The sequence below is a fragment of the Chelonoidis abingdonii genome, chromosome 4 (genome assembly GCF_003597395.2).
Source record: "Chelonoidis abingdonii isolate Lonesome George chromosome 4, CheloAbing_2.0, whole genome shotgun sequence".
NCBI classification, from domain to species: Eukaryota; Metazoa; Chordata; order Testudines; family Testudinidae; genus Chelonoidis; species Chelonoidis abingdonii.
Window position 1 is genome coordinate 389935 of NC_133772.1, and position 21570 is coordinate 411504.

The 21570-nt window shown below is 57.8% G+C and overlaps 1 protein-coding gene across 2 annotated transcripts in view; it reads right to left on the bottom strand.

Annotated features, from left to right (window-relative positions):
• Window positions 1-3042: 3042 nt before the first annotated feature.
• The window catches only part of LOC116823367 (natural cytotoxicity triggering receptor 3 ligand 1-like), a 19969-nt gene continuing 1441 nt past the window's right edge, over window positions 3043-21570 (bottom strand). The window contains exons 2-4 of one of the 2 annotated variants that reach the window (XM_075064725.1): window positions 9635-9958; window positions 9027-9326; window positions 3043-4639 (exon numbers count right to left, since the gene is read on the bottom strand). In XM_075064725.1, coding sequence (XP_074920826.1) covers window positions 4614-4639; window positions 9027-9326; window positions 9635-9958 — 650 coding nt within the window. In that variant the 3' untranslated portion in view covers window positions 3043-4613. Of the gene's footprint in view, window positions 4640-8810; window positions 9327-9634; window positions 9959-21570 lie in introns of those variants that run through there. The other variant, XM_075064724.1, reaches the window with a different exon arrangement.

Genomic DNA, 21570 nt, shown 5'->3' on the forward strand with positions numbered 1-21570 from the left:
GGAAGGGGGGGGGCGGGATCCTGAGTGGAAATGGGGATACAGGCCCATCTCCCCTAAGGGGCTAAGGGCTGTGTCGAACCACTGGGGCTGCCAGGGGCTGGGTGTCAGATGGGGAAAGCCGGCTGGGTACAGGGGCTGATGGCTGGGTACTCACAGGGGGGTCTATTTGCCTGCTCTGCTGGCTGTGCCACTGGGAGACCCCGGGTAGCGAGCTCGGCGGGGACAGTGAGGGTGGGGGGGGGTCCATGGGGGGCTGTTATTTCACGTGTCAGGAGGGGGCTGCGCGGTGTGTGATCAGCTCCCAGCACGGTGCCAGCTGCAGCGCGCGGATAAGGAATAAAACGCTCGTCCCACACCCTGTGTTCTGCTGCCAGTCAGTGGCCGCGTGTCCTTATCCCCGGTGGCTCCAGCCCCTGTAGGGGGTGCAGGGACGGGTCCAATTCTTCTTCCCACAGTCATTTGTCCTGGGCTTCACCCCCACCCATGTCCCCCGATTCCCCACTGGGCCCCGTCCCGGGGTGGCCCCTTGTGATGGAGTAGGGGCTGTCTGTGTAGGAAATGGAAGAGCAGGGGATGTCGGAGTCTGGGGGAGTCCGGCCCTGCACCCCTCTTTCTGGGACTCCCAGTGACTCTCAGCCAGCCAGTAAAACAGAAGGTTTATTGGACACAGGAATGCAGGATACAGCAGAGCTTGGAGGCACAAGCAGGACCCCTCAGTCGAGTCCTTCTGGGCTTTCAGGGGGCTTGGATCCCAGCTTAGGATACCCTGAATTCCACCCACACAGCCCCACAACCCAAACTGACCTGCCCCTCCTCCCGCTGGCCGATCCCTTTGTCCCATTTCCTCAGCCAAGGTGCTCACCACCACCCCCGCCTGACTCAGGTTACAGGCGTAAATCCTGTCCCTCACCTAAAGACATCCCCTGCTCTCCCATCCCCCACACAGACAGCCCCTACTCCATCACACCCCTGCCAGGGTGGGCAGATTTCAAGCTGTGCTGAAGCCCACTCTGGGTCTGCCTGGCCCAGAGCCCCCCGGCAGCACTGGGTTCCTCCAGCTGCTAGGGAAGGAGGCGCCGGGTGGTGGCGTCGGGGGGAGCAGAGGCAGGTACACCGGGTGCAGGCCAGGCACGGCCGAGCAGTGCCCAGCATGACGGGCTGTAGCTAGGGTGACACAAAGGGAAACCGGGACACCACATGGGGCTAGCTGAAGCCGTCTCCCATTCCCCCACGCAGCTGGTATCGCTGCCCACCTCCCCCCCTCCCAGCATGTTCCCCCACACCCCACTTTTTTGAAGAAAGTGGGCATTTGTCCCAGCTGAGCACATTGGCCAGAGCAAAGGAGACAAATGCCTCCTTCTGCCAAAAGTCAGGATGATGGGGACAGGGCTTGCAAAAGGGACTGTCCTGGTCAAACCGGGAGGTCCCGTCACCCTGTAGCCAACACAGACCTCGGCGGTGGTGCCTGGGCAGCCAGTGTGTGCTTACCCCACAGAGCAGGAGGGAGGAAATGCCACACACCCCACGGAGATGGAACCAGAATGGCTCCCCGGGGACTGGGGAAGCTCCCCGAATGCTCCTCTCCCTCTCCACCAAGCACAGGGGGCACTGGGCAGAGGCTGCACCCTCCCCCTTTGTACCCGGCCCTGGGCAGTGACATCTGCAGGAGCCCTCAATGAGCGATGCCCCCCTGTGCCCACTGGGGTGGGCAAGCTGCTGCCCCTTACCTGACTGGGAGGGGGCTTGTGTGGTGGAGTAGGGGCTGTCTGTGTGGGGGATGGGAGAGCAGGGGCGGACTTTAGAGGATGGACGATACCAGAGCCTGTAACGTGAGCTAGGTAAGGGGGGGGAAAGGTCAACACCTGGGCCCGGGAAGGAGGACAAAGCAAGGGAGGGGCAGGAGGGAAGTAGTTTTTGAGTTTGGGTTTGGGGCTGTGGGGCGGAATTCAGGGTATCCTAGCTGGGATCCAAGCACCCTGAAAGCCCAGAAGGACTCAATGGAGAGGTCCTGATTGTGCCTGCAAGCTCTGCTGTAACCTGCGTTCCTGTGTCCAATAAACCTTCTGTTTTACTGGCTGGCTGAGAGTCACTGTCAGTCCCAGGAGGAGGGGTGCAGGGGCGGACTCCCCCACACTCCGTGACAACTGGTGGCAGTGGCGGGAGATACTGCACCCCGTGGCCATGGAGCTTCCCTGCAGTTAAGTGACCTGGCCCGAGCAAAGATTTTAAACGAAGGGGTGATTAACCCTGGAGTGTGTGCCCAGTGAGAAGGACTTTCAGGGAAACGAGGGTCGCCGGGAATTTGCGATGCGAGTGTCCCAGGGCGGAGAGGTGTCTGGCAGCTCGACGCCGTTGCCGCAGAGAAGGGTGTACCTTCAAGAAGGGCTGGTGCACTAGGGTTCCCCCCTGGAACCAGTTGGGGGGGACACACGAGCACCCCAACCTGTGAGTGGCCAGGGCAGGAAGATGTTATGCCAAAGCGGCGCAGAGTGTGACCTGCTGAGCTGTGGGCAAGCAGAGGGGCTGCGCACGGGGAGGCTCACCAAGGAACCAGCTGATTTGCCGTGGGTGGAGAGGGAGGACGGCAGCCCTGTCTCATTTGAGGGAAGCAGGCCTGGCGAAGATGCAGCCACAGGCACCATGTCTGTCCCCGCTGGGAGTGTGCAAGCCGGGCGGCTGAGGGCTTCCCGAGACCCCCTTCTTTAGTCCTTACCTCGCCTAGGGGGGAAGGGCGAGGGGAGCCAGGAATACGAGGCACCGTACCCCCCAGGGCAGCAGGGATCCTCCCAGTGAAGCTCATCCCCCAGCAAAGGGGATCGTCCCGGGGACGCTCACATCCGTGGAGTGGAAGTGGCTGGAATTGGAGAAGGAGCTAAACTGAGAGAGCTTGGAAGATATGAGAGACAGGAGGGACAGATGTGAACTAGGAGAGAAAGTGGTGACCGAACAGAGGCAGCCACGAAGGAGAGTGTCATGGAGTGTGGGGGAGTCAGGGCCCCTGGCACCCCCAGCTTCCTGCGTTCCACCATGAACTTCTCAGCAGCCATAAAACAGAATGTTTATTAGACGACAGGAACACAGTTCCAAGCAGGGCTTGTCGTACACCAGAACCCCTCAATCAAGTTCTTCTCGGGGGTTTATTTCATAGATTCTAGGATTGGAAGGGACCTCGGAGAGATCATCGAGTCAGTTCCTTCTGCCCTACGAACAGGACCATGACTGTCTATGGACTATCCTGATTAGACATTTGATTCTTTAATCTACTCAAATTTAATATCTCCAGAGAATGGAGGATTCACCAACTCCCGAAGTCGGCATCTTTATTCCATGTCCATCCGACCCTGACAGGTTAGGAACTTTTTTTCCTGGATGTCCAACCTAAATCTCCCTTGCTGCAGTTTTAAGCCCATCACTTCCTGGTTCTTCCTTAGCCCTTCTAAGTGAACAATTGTTTCCCTCCTCCTTTATGGGACACCTCTTAGATACCTGAAAAACTGTTATCATGTCCCCACTTCAGTCTTCTCTTTTCCAAACTAACAAACCAGTTCTTTCAGTTCTTTCTTCATAGGTCATGTTCTTCAAGAACTTTAATCATTCTTGTGCTCTTCTCTGAACCCTCTCCAATTTCTCCACAAATCTTACTTGAAATGATGGTGCCCAGAACTGGACACAAATTACTCCAGTTGAGGCTAACCAGGCACAGAGTAGGAGTGGTAAGAATTTTGACTTCTCGTGTCTTGTTACAACACACCTGTTAATGCATCCAGAATCAGCATTTGCTTTTTTTGCACGCATTCACACTGGTGACTCATATTAATAAAGCTTGTGGTCCCACTATAAACCCCCAGATCCCTTTCTGCCGTACTCCTTCCTAAACGCGAGTCTCTTCCCATTCTGTACTGTGAAAACTGATTGTTCCTCCTAAGTGGGAGAACTTGCATTTGTCTTTGTTCAACCTTCATCGGTTTACCTCAGGACCATTTCCTCCAATTTGTCCAGATCATTTTTGAATTATGACCCTGTCCTCCAAAGCAGTTTGCAATCCCCTCAGTTTGGTATCAATCTTGCAAAACTAATAAAGCGTTATTTTTCTATGCCAATATTTAAGTCGTGATGAAGATATTGAACGAGCAGTCCCAAAACAGACCCCTGCGGAACCCCACTTGTTATACCTTTCCAGCAGGATTGGGAACCATTAATAACCACTCTCTGAGTACGGTTATCCAGCCAATTATGCACCCACCTTATAGTAGCCCCATCTAAGTTGTATTTGCCTAGTTTGTTGATCAGAATATCATGCGAGACCGTATCAAATGCCTTACTAAAGTCTAGGTATACCAAAGTCTAGGTTCAGGGAGCTTAGACCCCAGCTTGGGGTTCCTTGCGTTGCACCCCCAAGTCCAAGATTGAAAACAAAAACTCCTCCAGCAGTTCTCTCTCCCCCTCCCCACTGTTCCTCCTCTCCTTTGTTCAGTCTCCAAGGCAGGTGTCACTTCTTCCCCCCTCCTGGCTCAGGTTACAGCTCAGGTAGCTTCCTTCAAGGGAAGTCCCCCATCCCCAATGTAACTCCTCTGCAACATTCCCAGGTCAAATCTGCCCTGCCTCCTGCTCCGTCACCTAGAGGCAGAGGCAGCATGAACTGGAGGAGAAAAAGAGACAGAGGACACATGAAGAGAGACAGAGGCAGCATGAACTGGATCTGGCGAGGCTGAGGGGCAGTGGGCCCCCAGCTGCAGTGAGTGAGGGGGGGCCCAGGACTGCACGGAGCTTTGATAAGTGCATCCTGGCCCAGCATAAGGAGGGAGAGGACATGGATGACTTCCTGGATGCCTCTGAGAAGGCCAGCGAGCTGCACCAGGTAGATCCTGAGGACAGTCTCCGGGTTCTCATCCCCTTACGGGACCCCAAGGCCGTGGCATTGTACCGCCAACTGGAGGGGGTGGAAAAAGGGGACTATGAACTATTCAAGCAGGCCCTGCTGCGTGAGTTTGGGCTGACTCCTGAGATGTACCAGGAAAGGTTCCGGGATCAGCATAAAACCCCTGAGGTCTCATATCTGCAACTAGCTGTCCGCATGGAGGGGTATGCCAGTAAGTGGGCCGATGATGCCCAGACGAAGGTACTGGAGCAACTGTATGAGCGGTGCCCACCCGACCTGAGGCTGTGGTTGAGGGACCAAAAGCCAGAGAACCCACGACATGCAGGGCGGCTGGCTGATGAGTTTGTGAAGAGCCAGTCAGGGGTGGCAGGGAGGAGTCCCAAAGGAACAGGCCCGCCACGACGCAGAGAGAGAGTCATCCTGGGACCTCCCAAAGGGGGAATAGGGAGAACCTCCTCCCAAGGGGAACGCCCAGCATCAGGGCCAACCGACCGGTTCAAGGGGACCAATGGGACATGGGTTGCTATTACTGTGGCCAAAGAGGCCACATTCGGACCCAGTGCCTCAGGCTCAAGGACAGACTGAGCAGACCAAACCCACAGAGGGTTAACTGGGTAGAGGGCCAGCCGGAAGAGAGGCAGGCTTCCCAGGCAAGGGGGGCTGGCAGCTTAACTGCTCAGGACAGAAGAGAGCCTAGGTCAGCTCCTCTGGGGGGCTGGATGCTCCGGACACCAAGTTCTCAGTTTACAGGGTGGGCGCAGGGCTGTCCCTGTGGAGCGAGTGTCTTGTTTCCTTGGAGGTGGATGGGAGGAAGGTCAATGGATACTGGGACATGGGTGCTGAGGTGACACTGGCCTGGCTCAAGGTGGTGGCCCCAGATCGGGTGATGCCTAGCACTTTCCTGACCGTGATGGGAGTGGCCAGGACTCCATTCAAGGTGCCCATGGCGCGGGTACACCTGAAGTGGGGGGCCAAGGAGAGCCCTAAGGACGTGGGGGTCCACCCGCATTTGCCCACTGAGGTATTGATGTTGGGGGACATGGAGAACTGGCCAAGCAACCCCCAGGGTGCCCTGGTCGTGACCCATAGCTGAGCCAGCAAGGGTCACTACGCCCTGACCTAGGAAAAGATATCACACCAGAGGCACAGAACCCTACCCATGTGGGGAGGGAGCCCCCAAGGAAAAGGCTCAGGGGGGCTGTGGCTTCCGACCCAGTCACAGAGAGGGAGCCAGTCCCCATCCCTGTCCCAGCTGCTGAGTTCCAGGCTGAGTTGCAGAAAGATCCCTCCTTGCGGAAGCCCAGGGACTTGGCTAACCTCAGTGCGGCACAGACCATGAGGAGAGGTTGCAAGGAGAGGTTCCTGTGGGAGAAGGGGTTCCTGTACCGAGAATGGGCTCCCCCAGGGAAAATGGAGTCCAGGGGATCAGGAGGCATCTGGTGGTACCCCGGAAGTATCGCCGCCAGCTGCTGTGCCAGGCCCATGACATCCCCCTCTCAGGGCACCAGGGAACCTGGCGTACGGAACTTTTACTGGCCTGGGGTCTTTACCCATGTCCGGCAGTACTGCCAATCCTGTGACCCCTGCCAGAGGGTGAGGAAGGCCCAGGACAAGGGGAAAATGGCTATAGGACCCTTGCCCAGCACAAAGGAGCCTTTCCAGAGGGGGCCAGGGTCAAAAGGGGGGCTCTGAACCAAGAGAGCCCGAACTACAGCCCCCCAGACAGGAACGCGGGGAGAAGACCCCAGCCCAGCTTGAACACCAGGGGTACTGGGGTGGGGAAAGGGCACAGGATGCATAAGCCTTCCCACCTGTGAACTACGAGTGCCATGGAGCACCCCCGACCTAAAGGGGGGCAGGAAACTGGAAGGGCCTGCTGTAATTCTCACCCAGGAATGGGAGGGATGTTGGGGCATCCCTGGGAATGTTGGTGGGTTCGAACTTCCCCAGGTCACTGGCTGAAGTGACCCCGCTCAGTTCGGTCTCGAAGGGGGGAGAGATGTGACGAACTGGGACTGTTCTTACTGTGGGCTGTGAATGCTGAGTGGGGGGAGGTAGGCCTGGGAGGACGATCTGCACTGGGGGAGGGGAGACTGGCTGGAGGGAGGATACCTGAGCAGGTAACGTGAGAACCCAGGAGGGGGTTAGAGACCAGGGGACACCTCTGCCCGAGAAGCTGAACAAGAGGCCTGGGGAGAACGCGCGGGAAAAGTTCAGGAAGCTGGCGGGGATGGAGCGAGGAAGCACAGACAGGGCTCTGACCCCCCCCCACCATAGGGCTGTGGTGCTCCTGGACCCCAAGATGGACCTAAGCGGGGAGGATCCTGTTGTCTGTGCCTCAAGCAGGCCAGCTTAGAAGTGCGGGCCCAATTCGAAAAGTTTCGATGGGCCCCGGCAGGGATGACTAAAAAAAAAAAAAACACTAAAAAAAACCACGGCTTGTACTCACGGTGCAATCTTGTGGCACTTCGGGCGGGTCATCACTCCACTCAGTCTTCAGCGGCATTGAAGGACCCACCACTGAAGTGCCGCCGAAAACCCAGAGCAAGTGAAGAACCCATCTACCAAAGTCCGCTGAGACCCGGAGCACCGCCAGGTGAGTAAAAATTAAAAAGGCGCCTCCCCAGGGAAGGAATTCTCACTTGGGCCCAGGCCCTATAGGCAGGGCCCGATCGGAGGGAATTGGTGGAACAGCCTAAGCCGGCCCCACCGCAGACCGCCCACCCTGCAAGACCTGTCTTGGCTGCACCAAAACTCCAAAGCGCTGCTGCGAGAGCGCTGCCGAGCGCTGGGGGTCCCGCGGCAGCACTTTGAAGTGCTGTGTGGTCGCGGCGCCACGGCTGGGAGAGAGCTCTCCCTGCGCTGCACGTACTCCCCTCCTGTGGGGATTAGCTTGTAGCACTGGGAGCCAGCGCTCCAAGCTGTGGGCACTGTTTACTAACGGCGTGTTGAGCACTGTAACTTGCTGCGCTCAGGGGTTTGTTTTCACACCCCTGAGCAAGAAATTGCAGCGCTGTAAAGCCACCAGTGTAGCCAAGGCCAAAATAAACTTTCTGCTTTACTGGCTGCTGAAGTCCTGTGATCACAGAAAGCCGGGCGTGCAGGCCCTGACACGCACCCCAGACCTCAATGAAGTTAGTATAGTATTTTCCCCATAACCCCAACAACTTTCGCGCGCAGTCAACTGCTGCCCAGGACGGGTCCTGCAACTCTTGCTTGCACCCACTGTGATGGAGTAAGGACTGCTGTGTGGGGAATGGGAGAGCAGGGAGGACTTTAGGGATAGGACTATATCCGAGCCTGTAACCTACTAGGTGAGGAGGAAGTTAACACCTTTGCCTGGAAAGAGACAAAGAAGGGCTGGCAGAGGAATAAGTTTTCATTGGGTTGGGGCTGTGGGCGGAATCAGGGATCCTAGCTGGATCCAAGCCCCCTGAAAGCCCAGAAGGACTCAAATGGAGGGGTCCTGACTGTGGCCTACAAGCTCTGCTGTAACCTGCTTTCCTGTTGTCCAATAAACCTTCTGTTTTACTGGCTGGCTAAAAGTCACTGTGGGGACCAAGCAGAGGGGGGCAAGGCTGGACTCCCCCACACTCCGTGACACCCAGCTGACCAAGTGACCCCGATGGCTCTGTACCAGGGACCAGCGATCCTCTTCATTATGTACCACTCCCCTCAGGGCTGCCCCCTTCCCCCACCCAGGGTCTGCCTGCTCTGGTTAGACTGGAAGCTGCTCAAGGCAGGGACCGTGTCCTCCTCTGTGTCTGGGCAGTGTCTGGCACAATCGGCCCTCCCAGGCGTGCCCATAATACACAGGATCAGTCATGACCAAGGATCCATCCCTGGGCAGCAGACTCTGATGGCAGGTGGGGGGCATGTGCTGGGTATTTTGGCTGCACAGGGATCTTCCTTCCCATTGGCTCCTCCAGCCTCTCCCCACTACTCATTCCTTCCAGGCTGGGTTGTCCCTCGTGCCCACTGCCCCACACCAGGTGCCAGCCCCCCCGCCCTGCCACCATCCCAGCAGAGTCAGTCTGCTACTGCGTAGGGGGCATGGAGGGGACAAGAGACAATGCGAATCTCTACCAGGCAGCGATAAAGGGGGGCCTGGACTCCAGGATCCTGCCCTCCCACAGCCCAGACTCACCTGTGACAGCCAGGACGAACTCCTCCCGCAGGGGCTGGACCAGAGCCACATGGCTGACGTGGCAAGAGAAGATGCTGCCGGAATCGCTCGCAGTGGGGGTAAAGGTGTAGGTCAGGGTGAGGTTAAAGGTCCCGTCCGGGTTCCTCTGTGGGGCAGAGTGGGTGGCGTTGGTCAGAACCCGCCTGTCTCTCAGCCACGTGACGGTGACGTCCTGGGGGTAGAATCCCCACACGTGGCACGGGAAGGAGGTCGCTGTGTCTGTCCTGGCCTCTCGCCGGGGGATGAAGAGTCTTGGAGCAGCTGGAACAAGAAGCAGAGAATGTGAGTGCAGCATTAGCTCAGTGACCATCACTGTCCTGCATGGGGCTGAGCCCCCGGCCACTGCATCAGCACCAGGCTCGTTCCTGTGGCAGGGGTAGAACACGCTGCGTCCATGATGGCTGCACCATTCTGAGACTCTGTACACACATGGTGCACATACACGCACACCAGGTCTTTCATGTTCCCTTGTTCGCACACACATGAGCCACTCTGGCCTGCCAGCCTGAGCAGCAGCAGGACAATGACTACTCATGGTTTCTAGGCTGGGACATTTCTGCCATCCTTACCCAACACACGGAGGGTCGTCTCGCTCTGCTGCTGCTCCGCACCATAGCCGACCACACATTTATACTGCCCCTTGTCCGATATTTGTACGTTCTCCATCCCCAGGGAGGCATTCCCCATCAGTAACTCCTGCTTGGAGATGCTCACCCCTGGTGCGAATGTTTCCTTTCCTCGGTCGTACTGCGCCATGCTCTGATCTGAGAAATACCAGTGAACCTGCAGGGCGGTTAGATTGATTGGCCCCCCAATATTGAACCGGCATTTCAGCAGTGCTGCAGAGCCCAGAGTGGAGGAGGAGGGCAGAGTGTATATCGTCAGTGGGTCACCTGTAAAGAGAAATGGGTAAATAAACCACACTGGTTTGCAGCCCTGGGAACTGTCTCTGACTTCAGGCAGGACCCAGTGCAGACTGGGAACCTGCTGCAGAATCTGTTTCCAGCCCTTCTAGGAATGAAGGAAACCATCCAAACATTCTCCGGAGTGTGACTGACACTCTGATTTCTGCAGAGAGCTCGAAACGATTGCTTGGAGAGGGAGGAGGCACCCCAGTTCTAGCAGCATGGTGTTCACTTTGGAGCTGAATGACATGTTCATTTATGTTGCTATTATGGGCTAGCTACCTGCTTGGGGCTGCAAAGCATCAGGCACCACACATGACACTCACAGACCTGCAGTCCAGCTGAGACGTCACCCCCAGAGACTTGGGTCTGTCACAGCAGGACCTGGGCTCCAGGTCCAGCTCTGCTGGAAGGGAGCGACCCCTGGGTAAAAAGGGGAGTGATGCAAGACCTCCGCAGCACAGGGAGGCATGAGACTTCGCTCTCTTATGAGGTGTGGATAATTATTAACTAGAAAGCAAACAGTGAACAAGGTGGCCTGGCATGGGGAGGCCAGAATCCATGACCCCTAGCGAGTGTTTTCACAGAGGCATGTAGGCAAGTGTTACCCACTGATTCAATGTTAGCCATGTGTTCCCCTGTAATGCTGGTTCACATAATAAGGTGTCACGGAGTCCCCGGGCGATGCTCTGGAACTGCTCCTCACAAAGCCAGTCAGGACTTTGGGGAGCCTCCTCTCCCTCGGAAAAGACTTGTTCAGGGCAAGAAGCTCACATGTCTTCACCTCCTGGGTCTGACCTTGGAGCATTCAGCATCCTCTGCCCCTCCGTGCGCTTCCCACAGCGAGCCCACCCAGGCGGGGTCCTGGAGAAGCCATAGGGTCCTACACCCCCACTTTGCAGACGTGACTCTCAGCCAGCCAAAACAGAGGTTTATTCGATGACAGGAACAGGGTCTAAAACAGAGCTTGTAGATACAGCGAACTGGAGACCCCTCGGCGGGTCCATTCTGGGGGCAGTGAGCCAGACCCCCAGGTCTGCACTTCACTCCTCGTCCCAGCCAGCTCCAGACTAACCCCCCTCCAGCCCTCCTCTCTGCTCAGCTCCTTTCCCGGGCCAGGAGGTCACCTGATCCTTTGTCTCCAACACCTTCAGTTGGCACCTTTGCAGAGGAGGGCCCAGCCCAGGCCATCAGTTGCTAGGAGACAGAGTGCCAGGCATTTAGGGCACTGGCCCTTTGCTCTGCAGCAATCACACACCCTTATCCACCACCTAGATACTTAAGAACTGCCAGGGGACACTGAGGCACCAACACAGTGTTCAGAGCAAACATTAAGAACAGTCCCAGTTCGTCACATCTCTCCCCCCTTCGAGACCGAACTGAGCCAGGTCACTCCAGCCAGTGACCTGGGGAAGTTCGAACCCACCAACGTTCCCATGGATGCCCCAGCATCTCTCCCATTCCTTGTGTGAGTTACACCAGGCCCTCCCAGTTTTGTGCCCTCTCTTAGGCTTGAGTGTGCTTGATGGCACTTGCAGGCCGCATGTGGGAAGGTTTATGCAGCCCTGTACCTTTTGCCACCCCAATACTCCTGGGTTTAAACTGGGACAGGGTCTTCTCCCAGCACTCTGGGCTGCCGATTTGGGCTCTCTTGGTTAAGAGCCCCCATCTTGGCCTTGGCCAGCTCTGGGCTTGGGCAGCCGCTCCCCACCTTGTGGCCCAGACACAACACCTCTGCCATCCCCATCTTATACTTTCCAGCTTTTACCGTCAGTCCCACCTTCTTGAGGCAGCCCAGCCCCCTCTTCACCTGGGACACCTGTTCCTCCCAGGTCTGGCTAAAGATGCACATGTTATCAGTGTCTGCCAGGGCCAAGTTCTCCATCCCCCTCTGCTTGTCTAGAATCTCCCCAGGCCTAGGCATGGGGTCGGCATCGGACGCTGTGATGGCTTTAAGCTTCTGATAGCCCCCATAAAACCAGACCATCCTGTCTCCTTGGGGATCAGCCCCACGGATGAGGCCCATGGGCTGTAAAACGGCTGGATCCCATCTAAAGCCAGCATGTCCTTGACCTCTCTCTCCAGGATCTGGGCTGCTTTCCCAGTGACTCTGAATGGGGAACACCTGATGGGGAGATTGGCTCCCACCTCAGGGAAGAGATCCCCCAGGGGGTCTTCCCCCTTCTCCTCCCAATCCTCCCCTTTCCGGTCCAGGGGTCCCCCTCACTCTCCTCCCATCCAGCAGCTTGGAGAGGGAAGAACCCTGTGGATTCCTGGGGCACCACCAGCTGCCTCCTGATTCCCCTCAGTTCTACTTCCCCTTGGGGAGCCCATTCCCGGGACAGGAATCCCTTCTCCACAGGACTCTGTCCCTGCAGCCTTCCCAAGGGGGTTTGCAGCGCTGTGGCCAGCAAGTTCCCTCAGCTTCTCCAAGGAGGGATCTCTCTGCAGCTCGGTCTGGGATTCAGCTGCTGGGCAGGGAGTGGGACCTGCTCCCTCTCACTGGCTGGGCCTGGGTCACAGCCCCCTGAGCCTGTCCCTGGTAGCTCCTCCCTGCTGTGTAATCATTTCCCAGCAGCACGTCTGGACCAGGCAAACCTGGTTGGCAGCTGACCTGCCCTGCCTGGGTGTCCCCCCACTCAGCTGGGGTCTCAGCTCCCCCCTGCTCAGCGCTGCCCTGGCTGTCCCAGTGGGGGCAGGCAGCGAGCTCTCTGCTCTGGTCCCAGCATCAGAGCCAGCGTGAGCCCCCTCTCCGGTGTGCAGGGGGGCGGGGAGCATCTCTCCCTCCCCCTCAGTCCCAGGGGGCTGGTTACAGGTAGGCAGGTATCCTGAGTCCAGCAGCCCCTCCCCACTGCCAGCCAGGTCATTTGCATTTTCACTGACCATTTCCATCCCAGCCAATTGGTTCCCTGGATTTGAATTCAAACCCTCGCAGTTACAGGAGCAGGGCCTGGATCCTGTCCCAAGGGAGACAGTCACCCCCCAACAGGGCCTCCCAGCCGATATCCTGGAGAACCCCAATGACCAGCCAGCCGGACCCCTCCTGCGTCTGCACAGGGATCCGGGCCATAGGCAGGGCGAGGGGCTTCACCCCAGGGACCTTCACCCAGGTCCCACAGTCCCCTCAGCATCTGCAGCTGCACCACCACAGTTCTCTCTGTCCCAGGTCTCGCCCCTGCAGGCGTGTTTCCCACACTGACCCCTGGGCAGCCCCCTATGTCTCTCCACTCCACCATCACCAGTCCATGCTGCTGCTGCTTCTCCTGCAGCTTTTCCTCAGGGCTCTTGCTCTCTCTCATGGTCCTCTCGCTCTCTCGGGCTCTGCTCCAATCCCATCCGTCTCCAATCCCCTGATGGGGACCCAGATCGTGAAGACCTTGTCTGGTTGGGGACCAGACTCTCAGGGATGCCTGGCTGCTGCTCCAGCTGCTCCCAGATCCTCTTGTAGCCCCATCTGGGTCAGGAATCTGCTCCTCAGAGCGGTCCTCCTCCTCCAACTGCACGATTAACTGTGCCTTGTTGAACTTCCCATGCGTAACCTCTCTTTGTGCACAGGATCACAATGTCCTTCTTAAGGAGCTGGTGATAGGCCATCACTTCACCGTTCCGTTCCCAAGTGGCTCTGGACTCACAGGCCTGTGTGCTCTTGGCTCCCCCATGGTTTCCAGGAAGAACCCCTGGTGTGCCAGCCCTTCTCGTGATCACCACCTCTTTGCCAGGGTCGAGCTGCAGACTCCTCTGCCCCGTGGACTGCTCCTGCAATCCCCAGGGGAACCCTGCTACTGCAAAATCCTTCTCTCTCCCAGGGTCGAGCGGCAAGCTCCTCCGCCCCTGAGACTGCTCACTGCAGTCCTCAGGGGGACCCCATTACTCCAACAGTCCTTCTCGCTGGTCACACACTTCCAGAGGTTAACTGCCCCTGAAACCGTCCCTCTCTGCCTTCAGCACGCCTGGTCCTCATTATCCCCTCTTTGTTTTACTGCTCCCCAGTCACTTACTGCAGAAGCGCCATCCACGGGGTGCAGTACATCCCACTTGGCCACCAGTTGTCACGGAGTCCCTGGGCGATGCTCTGGAACTGCTCCCCATTAAGCCAGTCAGGACTTTGGGGAGCCTCCTCTCCCTTGGAGCAGACTTGCTTCAGGGCAAGAAGCTCACACGTCTTCACCTCCCGGGTCTCTCCTTGGAGCATTCAGCATCCTCTGCCCCTCCGTGTGCTTCCCACAGCGAGCCCACCCAGGCGGGGTCCTGGGGAAGCCACAGGGTTCTGCACCCCCACTTTGCAGTCAGACGTGACTCTCAGCCAGCCAGCTAAAACAGAGGTTTTTTTTGATGACAGGAACAGGGTCTAAAACAGAGCTTGTAGATACAGCAACCGGGACCCCTCGGCCGGTCCATTCTGGGGGTCAGTGAGCCAGACCCCCAGGTCTGCACTTCACTCCTCGTCCCCAGCAAGCTCCAGACTAACGACCCCCTCCAGCCCCTCCTCTCTGCTCAGCCCTTTCCCGGGCCAGGAGGTCACCTGACCTCTTTGTCTCCAACACCTTCAGCTGGCACCTTTGCAGAGGAGGGGCCCAGGCCATCAGTTGCTAGGAGACAGAGTGCCAGGCATTTAGGGGCACTGGCCCTTTGCTCTGCAGCAATCCACACACCTTATCCACCACCTTAGATATTAAGAACTGCATAGGGGACACTGAGGCACCAACACAGTATTCAGAGCAACATTAAAGAACATTCCCAGTTCGTCATATAAGGCAAGACGTTATTCAACTGTGGAACTCACTGCAACAGATGTCGGTCCATAGAACTTAGCAGATTCTGAAGGGGATTGAACGTCCACTTGGAGAACAGGAATTACCCAGAGTTTAGAATGATTCATGCAAACATTTTGGAAGGGATATTAAACCTTCTGCTTCAGGGCTTCAGTTTGATCTCTAGCTATTAGAGACCAGGATGTGACCTTCACAGGGAGCAGATTATCGACTGCTGTGAGATAAAGGAATATGCCTGTAGCCCAGGTGGGAGAGATCTGCGCTGCAAGCAAGCCTGCAGGCAGCATGCCCCTGGGGCAGAGCTCAAGCTCCAACAGTCAGGCATGTTCCAACTGGGGGACCCCTGCGTTTTCTCGGTGAAACCCACCAGCTTCTTTCAGATAAGAAATTGTCATTCTTTGGAGAGAGGCGGCTGAAGCGAGGAAGACTTTGACTTGCAGCAGGCGGGCGTTGGTGTCTGTGGTCTGTGGGTGCTGTCAGACGTTTATGAAAATCAAGGGCCCCAACCACTTTGTGACGAACTGGGACTGTTCTTACTGTTTGCTCTGAATACTGTGTTGGTTGCCTCAGTGTCCCTAGGCAGATCTTAAGTATCTAGGTGGTGGGATAAGGGTGTGTGATTGCTGGGCAGAGCAAAGGACCAGTGCACCTAAATGCCAGTAGCACTCTGGTCTTGCATACTGATGGGCTGGGCCCCTTCCTCTGCCAAACGGCCAACTGAAAGTGAGGGGATCAGGGCTGCCTCACCATCGGGAGAGGAGCTGAGCAGAGAGGAGGGCGGAGGGAGTTAGGAGCTGCTGGGGACAAGGAGTGAGTACAGACCTGTGGGGGTCTGGCTCACTATGTCCCCCCAAAATTGGACCCGGCCGAGGGAGTCTCGGTTCGCACCTGTAATCTACACTCTGTTTTAGACTGTGTCCTGTCATCGAATAAAACCTCTGTTTTGCTGGCTCAAGAGTCATGTCTGACTGCAAGTGGGGGTTGCAGAACCCTGTTGGCTTCCCGCAGGACCCCGCTGGGTGGGCCTCGCTGTGGGAAGCCCACGGAGGGGCAGAGGATGCTGAATGCTCCAAGGAGAGACCCAGGAGGTGAAGCCGTGTGAGCTTCTTGCCCTGAACAAGTCTGCTCCAAGGGAGAGGAGGCTCCCCAAAGTCCTGACTGGCTTAGTGGGGAGCAGTTCCAGAGCATCGCCCGGGGACTCCGTGACACACTTGAAAAATGTCTCTGGACAGTTTACAGCCTTGTCGTAGGATCCCAGCTGATATGGCCAGCAGGGCCCCTCATGCCCAGCCAGTTTGGCCAATTGTATAACCCAGGCCGGAGAAGAGCTTCAGGGAGTCCTCCGTCCAGCAGAGCTCCAGCTGTGCCTCCAGAGAGATGCCTGATTGTTCTTCGCTGACTCCAGGCGCTGCAGAAGCACCTGTTCCCTGGCGAGTTGTTCCAGGAATTAACTCCCCCCACCCCACTTGCCCACCATTAAACACAGTGACTCTTTCCTAGCCTGAGCATGTCCCGTTTCAGCTCCCCAGCTGCTGGCTCTGGTTCTGTCTTTGCTAGGGGACAGGACCTTCTGCTGCTAGAGTTTGTTCCTCACATGGGCGCTTCTAGACCAGGGTCCTGCCATCCCCCCTGAACCTTCTCTGTGCTAAGCTGAGCGGACCGAGCTCTTTGGGGTACATCCATACTGCAAAAAGAAACCCGCAGCACCAAGTGGGCCAACATCTATTAACTCTGGTTCATAGGGCTTGGGCTGCAGGGCTAAAAATATTCCCAGCCAGGCTGAAGCCCAGGCCCTGAGACCTGTTCCTCTCGCTGTCTCTCCGAGCCAGGGCTCCAGCCCCATGGGACTGGCTACCCGGCTGTTCTGTTCATGCGGTTTCTTTGGGAAGTTTGAACAAGCTGACAAATCCCTGCCCGGTAAATATCAGCACTGAAACAGTCCCCACACCAGTGCGCTTAGAGGCATTAGAGAGGAATCTAGCCATGGGATCCTGCTACTGAACAGGTGTTACCCCAGCGTGAGCAGGTTACAGCACCCGGGTCGTTTCCCACACTGCTACTGGCGACCCTGCAGCGCGAGCAGTGGCGCATTAATGATTTTGCCGCCCCTAGGCCCTGAAATAACTGCCACCCTGCCCACCTGATTCCACCCTTTCCCCGCCTCCGTTCCAACCCCTTCCCCAAAGTCCCCACCCCAACTCCGCCTCCTCCCTGCCCCGACTGGATCCCTTCCCCAAATCCCCACCCCGGCCCCACCTCTTCCCCCAGCGCTGGGAGGGAGGGGAGAGAAACAGGACGCGGCGGCGTGCTCATGGAGGAGGTGGAGGCGAGCTGGAGTAGGGGAGGGCAGCTCCTCCATTGGTGCTCAGATTTGCCGCCCTAGTCCTAGGCTCTGTCGGCCAAGGTGATAATAGGCCGCTAAGCGCGAGCCCAGGGCGCTCAACCTGGGCTGTGGGACTCGCCGCTGTCACGGAGTCCCCGGGCGATGCTCTGAACTGCTCCCCACCAAGCCAGGCAGGACTCTGGGGAGCCTCCTCTCCCTTTGAGCAGACTTGTTCAGGGCAAGAAGCTCACACGGCTTCACCTCCTGGGTCTCTCCTTGGAGCATTCAGCATCCTCTGCCCTGCCCCTCGTGTGCTCCCACAGCGAGTCGTCCAGCGGGTCCTGGGGAAGCCACAGGGTTCTGCACCCCCACTTTGCAGTCAGACGTGACTCTAGCCAGCAAAACAGAGGTTTTCGCTGACAGAACAGAGTCTAAACAGGCTTGTAGAGTACAGGAAACAGGACCCCTCGCCAGGTCCATTCGGGGCAGTGAAGCAGACCCCCAGGTCTGCACCTTTCACCCTTCTGCCCAGCCAGCTCCAGACGAACCCCTCCAGCTCGCTCCTCCAGCCTTTCCGGGCCAGGAGGTCACCTGTATCCTTTTCATCCAACACCTTCACCTGCACCTTTGCAGGAGGAGGGGCCACAGAGCATCAGTTGCTAGGAGACAGAGTGTGCCAGGCATTTAGAATAGAATAAGTGAGAATGCCATTCCAGACTGGAAGGTGTCTTGTAAAGGTCATCAAGTCAGCCCCTGCTTCTAGCACGAGCAATTTTTGCCCCAGCCCTTAAGTGGCTCCTTAAGATTGAACTCACAACCGCCTGGGTAGCCGGTGAATTCTCAAACACTGAGCTATCCTCCCCTATTTTGTGGGTATTGACCCTTTTTGCTCACCGCAATCACCATTCTTATTCCACACCTAGAGACTTAGAACTGCAATAGGGGACACTGAGGCACCAAACACCGTGTCAGAGAAAACATGGCACATTCCCAGTTTCGTCACAGATTGCCTGGCGAGTTTTTTCCTGCAGTGCAGATGGACCCCAAAGTCTCTGTCCGGTTGAGGCAGGTCTCTGCCCCTCCAGCCACGGCCCAGGAGCGCGACCTGCTCACCACCAAGCCTCGAAGGCCCTTTTCCCCTTGGCTCAGCTCCAGGGGCTTTCGGGGTTCTGCCTGCGGTGAACTCCTTGCTGTTCCCCGCGCCGCACAGGCCCTGCTTTCCCAAGGGTGGAGCTGGCCAGAGAAGAGACGGCGGAGCTGTGGCAGGTCAATCTGCACAGAAAGCCCAGCTCAGCCCCCCGCCTCCTCCCCAGCACGAGCAACCCATAGCCAGGCCCCCTCCCCACAACACACCCACCCGTAGCAGACACACACCTACCACTGCACCCATAGCCAGGCCCCCCCTCACACTGCACCATAGCCAGACTCCCCTGCACACAGCACCCATAGCTAGATCCCCTCCTGACACCTGCACCCATAGCCAGACCCCTCCCCACACATGCTCACCCGTAGCCAGACTCCTACTAGCACACACAGCACCCGTAGCCCGACCCCACCGCACCACGGCACCCGTAGCCAGACCCCCTCCCCCACCAACGGACCTCGTAGCCAGACCCCCCTCCCACAGCACGCATAGCCCAAGACATGCCCACCCCCACCGCACACAGACGCCAGCCAGAAAGCAGCTTCCCTTGTTGCCCCATCTGTCTTCCCCCTGCCCCCCGACACAGCCTGTCCCTCCCACCTCTCCTGTGTACACAATCCCTGCACCTCCGGGTCATTCACACGGACCCTGCTGGGGCACCGTTGCCCTGCCCCAGGACACCAGGGTCTGTATTCATCCACCCCGAGGATGGAGGAGGGGGATTGAGGAGACCCCCAGCCATTGGTCCCTGCCCTCCGTTCCCAGCTCACTGTCTCCTTCTCCAGGCTGGCTGGCAGGGCTCCCAGCAAATTCCCTTTCACTTTCAGTGGATCACGGGAGCGGCTGTAACACGGGGCAAAGGGTGGAGATCAGGGGTTCTGATACCGCTGGGCGAGGCCCAGACACACCCAGCACCAACGTCTCCCTGGGACCGTCCCTGCCCCCTGTCCCCCACCAGCACTCCGGGGGCCGAGCTGGGGCAGGGCCAGCCTGACACAGACGCTGCCCCAGACTGGGTCCCTAGGCTGGGCCCAGGGGTGTTATTCTGCCCCGGAGCCATCTGGGTCTGGCTAACACCTGCTGAGGCGCTGGTCAAGTCAGGCTGTGGATTACCTGGTCACAGGCTGTCCTGGTACCCCCTCCCGCCCCCATCCAAGCCTGGCCCTGCTGTGGGGCGGCAGTGCCAGGATCTCCATTGCCCAGAGGGGACCCGAGATGCCAAGTGATGGGCTGTCACGGATTCCCAGGTTGGGCCCACTCATGGCCCCGTGCAGTCCGTGGGGGGAACCCCTTCAGTGCAACAGCCCTTCTCGGGGGTTCACTCTCTCTCAGGGTCAGGCCCCTCCACCACCTGGAGCCGCACCTCTCTGAGCCTTAGCACGTCTGTTTCTGCCGTGGGCCCCCTCAGGGAGTCCACGCGCTCTGGACCCCTGGGCCTCTGTTGGGTGTGATTTGTTAGACTGTTAAACTTATTAAAATACGTGTATGTTAAACCCAGTATGTCATTTGTAAGGCTAGAGCAGCAGTTCAAAATGGAGTCTGAACCACCATTTTGTAAACTCCATCTTGTACCCCGCCGTGCCCTGTCATCCTGGCCCAGTAACAACTGGATCAAACTGGTTTTTCCCACCACAGGGCGAGCTCAAGAGCAATTTTACCTCAGCCCGTTTCCCACCTTTGCTGGGACCGTATCATGTTTTCCCGTCACCAACAGCGGAAAAGGCCGGTGCTCACCAACAAGTGGCGCAGCCCATCCTAGTGACTGCATGTGCGTGGCTCAGGCCATCCGTGCGACATCTGTAGTGGAGTTTTACACAGTTATTGCCGGGGTGTTTTGGGTTCTGGGCCTGAGCTTTGTGCTCCCATTGTAAGCGGCTGTTTCCCTGTTTTGTGTTAATTTCTACAGCCACTTTATTCATGCTTCTCCACTGCCACCATTGTCCTCAGTCCCGCCACATACTTACCCATCGCCAATCGTTATTTCTGACACCATACATGGGGGCGAGGGAGGGGCCCTGTCTGTGCACCCGGCCACCGGGAACAGACACAGGGCTGCTCTTCTGAGCAAAAGGGGCTGGTCTGATCTCTCGATCCCTGCACCAGTAGACACAGAGTTACCTGGGCTCCCCTGCGAGGTGACACCAACACCCCCCCGAAGGGGATAATGCCCTCCCCCATTCGCTAGCCCCCAGCGACTCTCAGCAAGCGTAACACAAGAGGGTTTATTGAGGGTTGAACTCAGCACAGGAAACTCTCCAGCCTCAGGCCTGGCCTCCCTCAGCCCAGCACATCCCAGTCCCCCTGCAGCCAGGGGGGCTCTGCCTGCTCCCCCTGTCCAGCCCAGGGCCCCCCTGCTTCCCAGCTGGGCCCCCGATATCCCCAGCCCCAAGGCCCCTCTGTCCATTGGCTTCTCTCCAGGGAAACAGGGTCGTAAACTCTGGCCGGAACCGGCTGGTCACCGGGGTCCTCTCCCCGCAGCCCATTGTCCCCCACTGGCCAGAACCGGCTGTGACTCCTGACTCCTGGGGTCTCCATCCTCCAGGCCATCGCTGGCCCTCTGTAACCACAAACTCCCTCTCCTGCCATCCCGTTAAACCAGTAACACCCAGGCACAGTGAGCCCCCCCGCATGCAAACCAGTGAACACAACAAGAAACCCCCCAACTTCGTCACCCGGGCCCAGCCAGTCTGTGTCAGAGCAGGGAAGTGAACCTGGCACCCGACACCCCAGCCCAGTACCCCGGCCATAACCCCAGCCCCCCGCACCCCCAGCTAAACAGAGAATGGGGGAGGGGTCTGACAGACAAGCAGAGTGCCCATGACGGGGACGGGGGCTGTTTGCACAGTGGTGAGATCAGGAGCAGGTATCAGGAATTACAGCCCAGGATAAACCCAGGGCCAGCAATAGGAACCGGGATCAGAGTGGGGTCATCACACAGGCCCAGGCATTATCACAGCCACCAACCTACTACTGCTGCTGGGTGAGCTGCTGTCTGCTGAGTCTTCCCACCAATCAGGCGCTGGAGCCAATCAGGGGCCGGCTGCGCTCATTAGGTGGCTCAGCCCAGACTGGCCTGACTCTGGACACCCAGGGGCGGGGGTGGGTTGTAGGCAGCTCACTGGCTCGGCCCTTTCCCAGCTCTTGTGCGATGAAGAATTTTGAGGAGGGGTGTCATGGTACAATTCCCCACTCTGAACCTTAGCGTCCAAGAGATGGGGTACCAGCATGAATTGCTCTAAGCTAAATCACCAGCTTTGAACCTGTAGCACTGCCACCAACCAGGAATTCCAGTGCCTGGTACACTATGGTCCCCCCAAGACCTTGCCCGGGGAACCCCAAGACCCAGACCCTCTGGATCTTA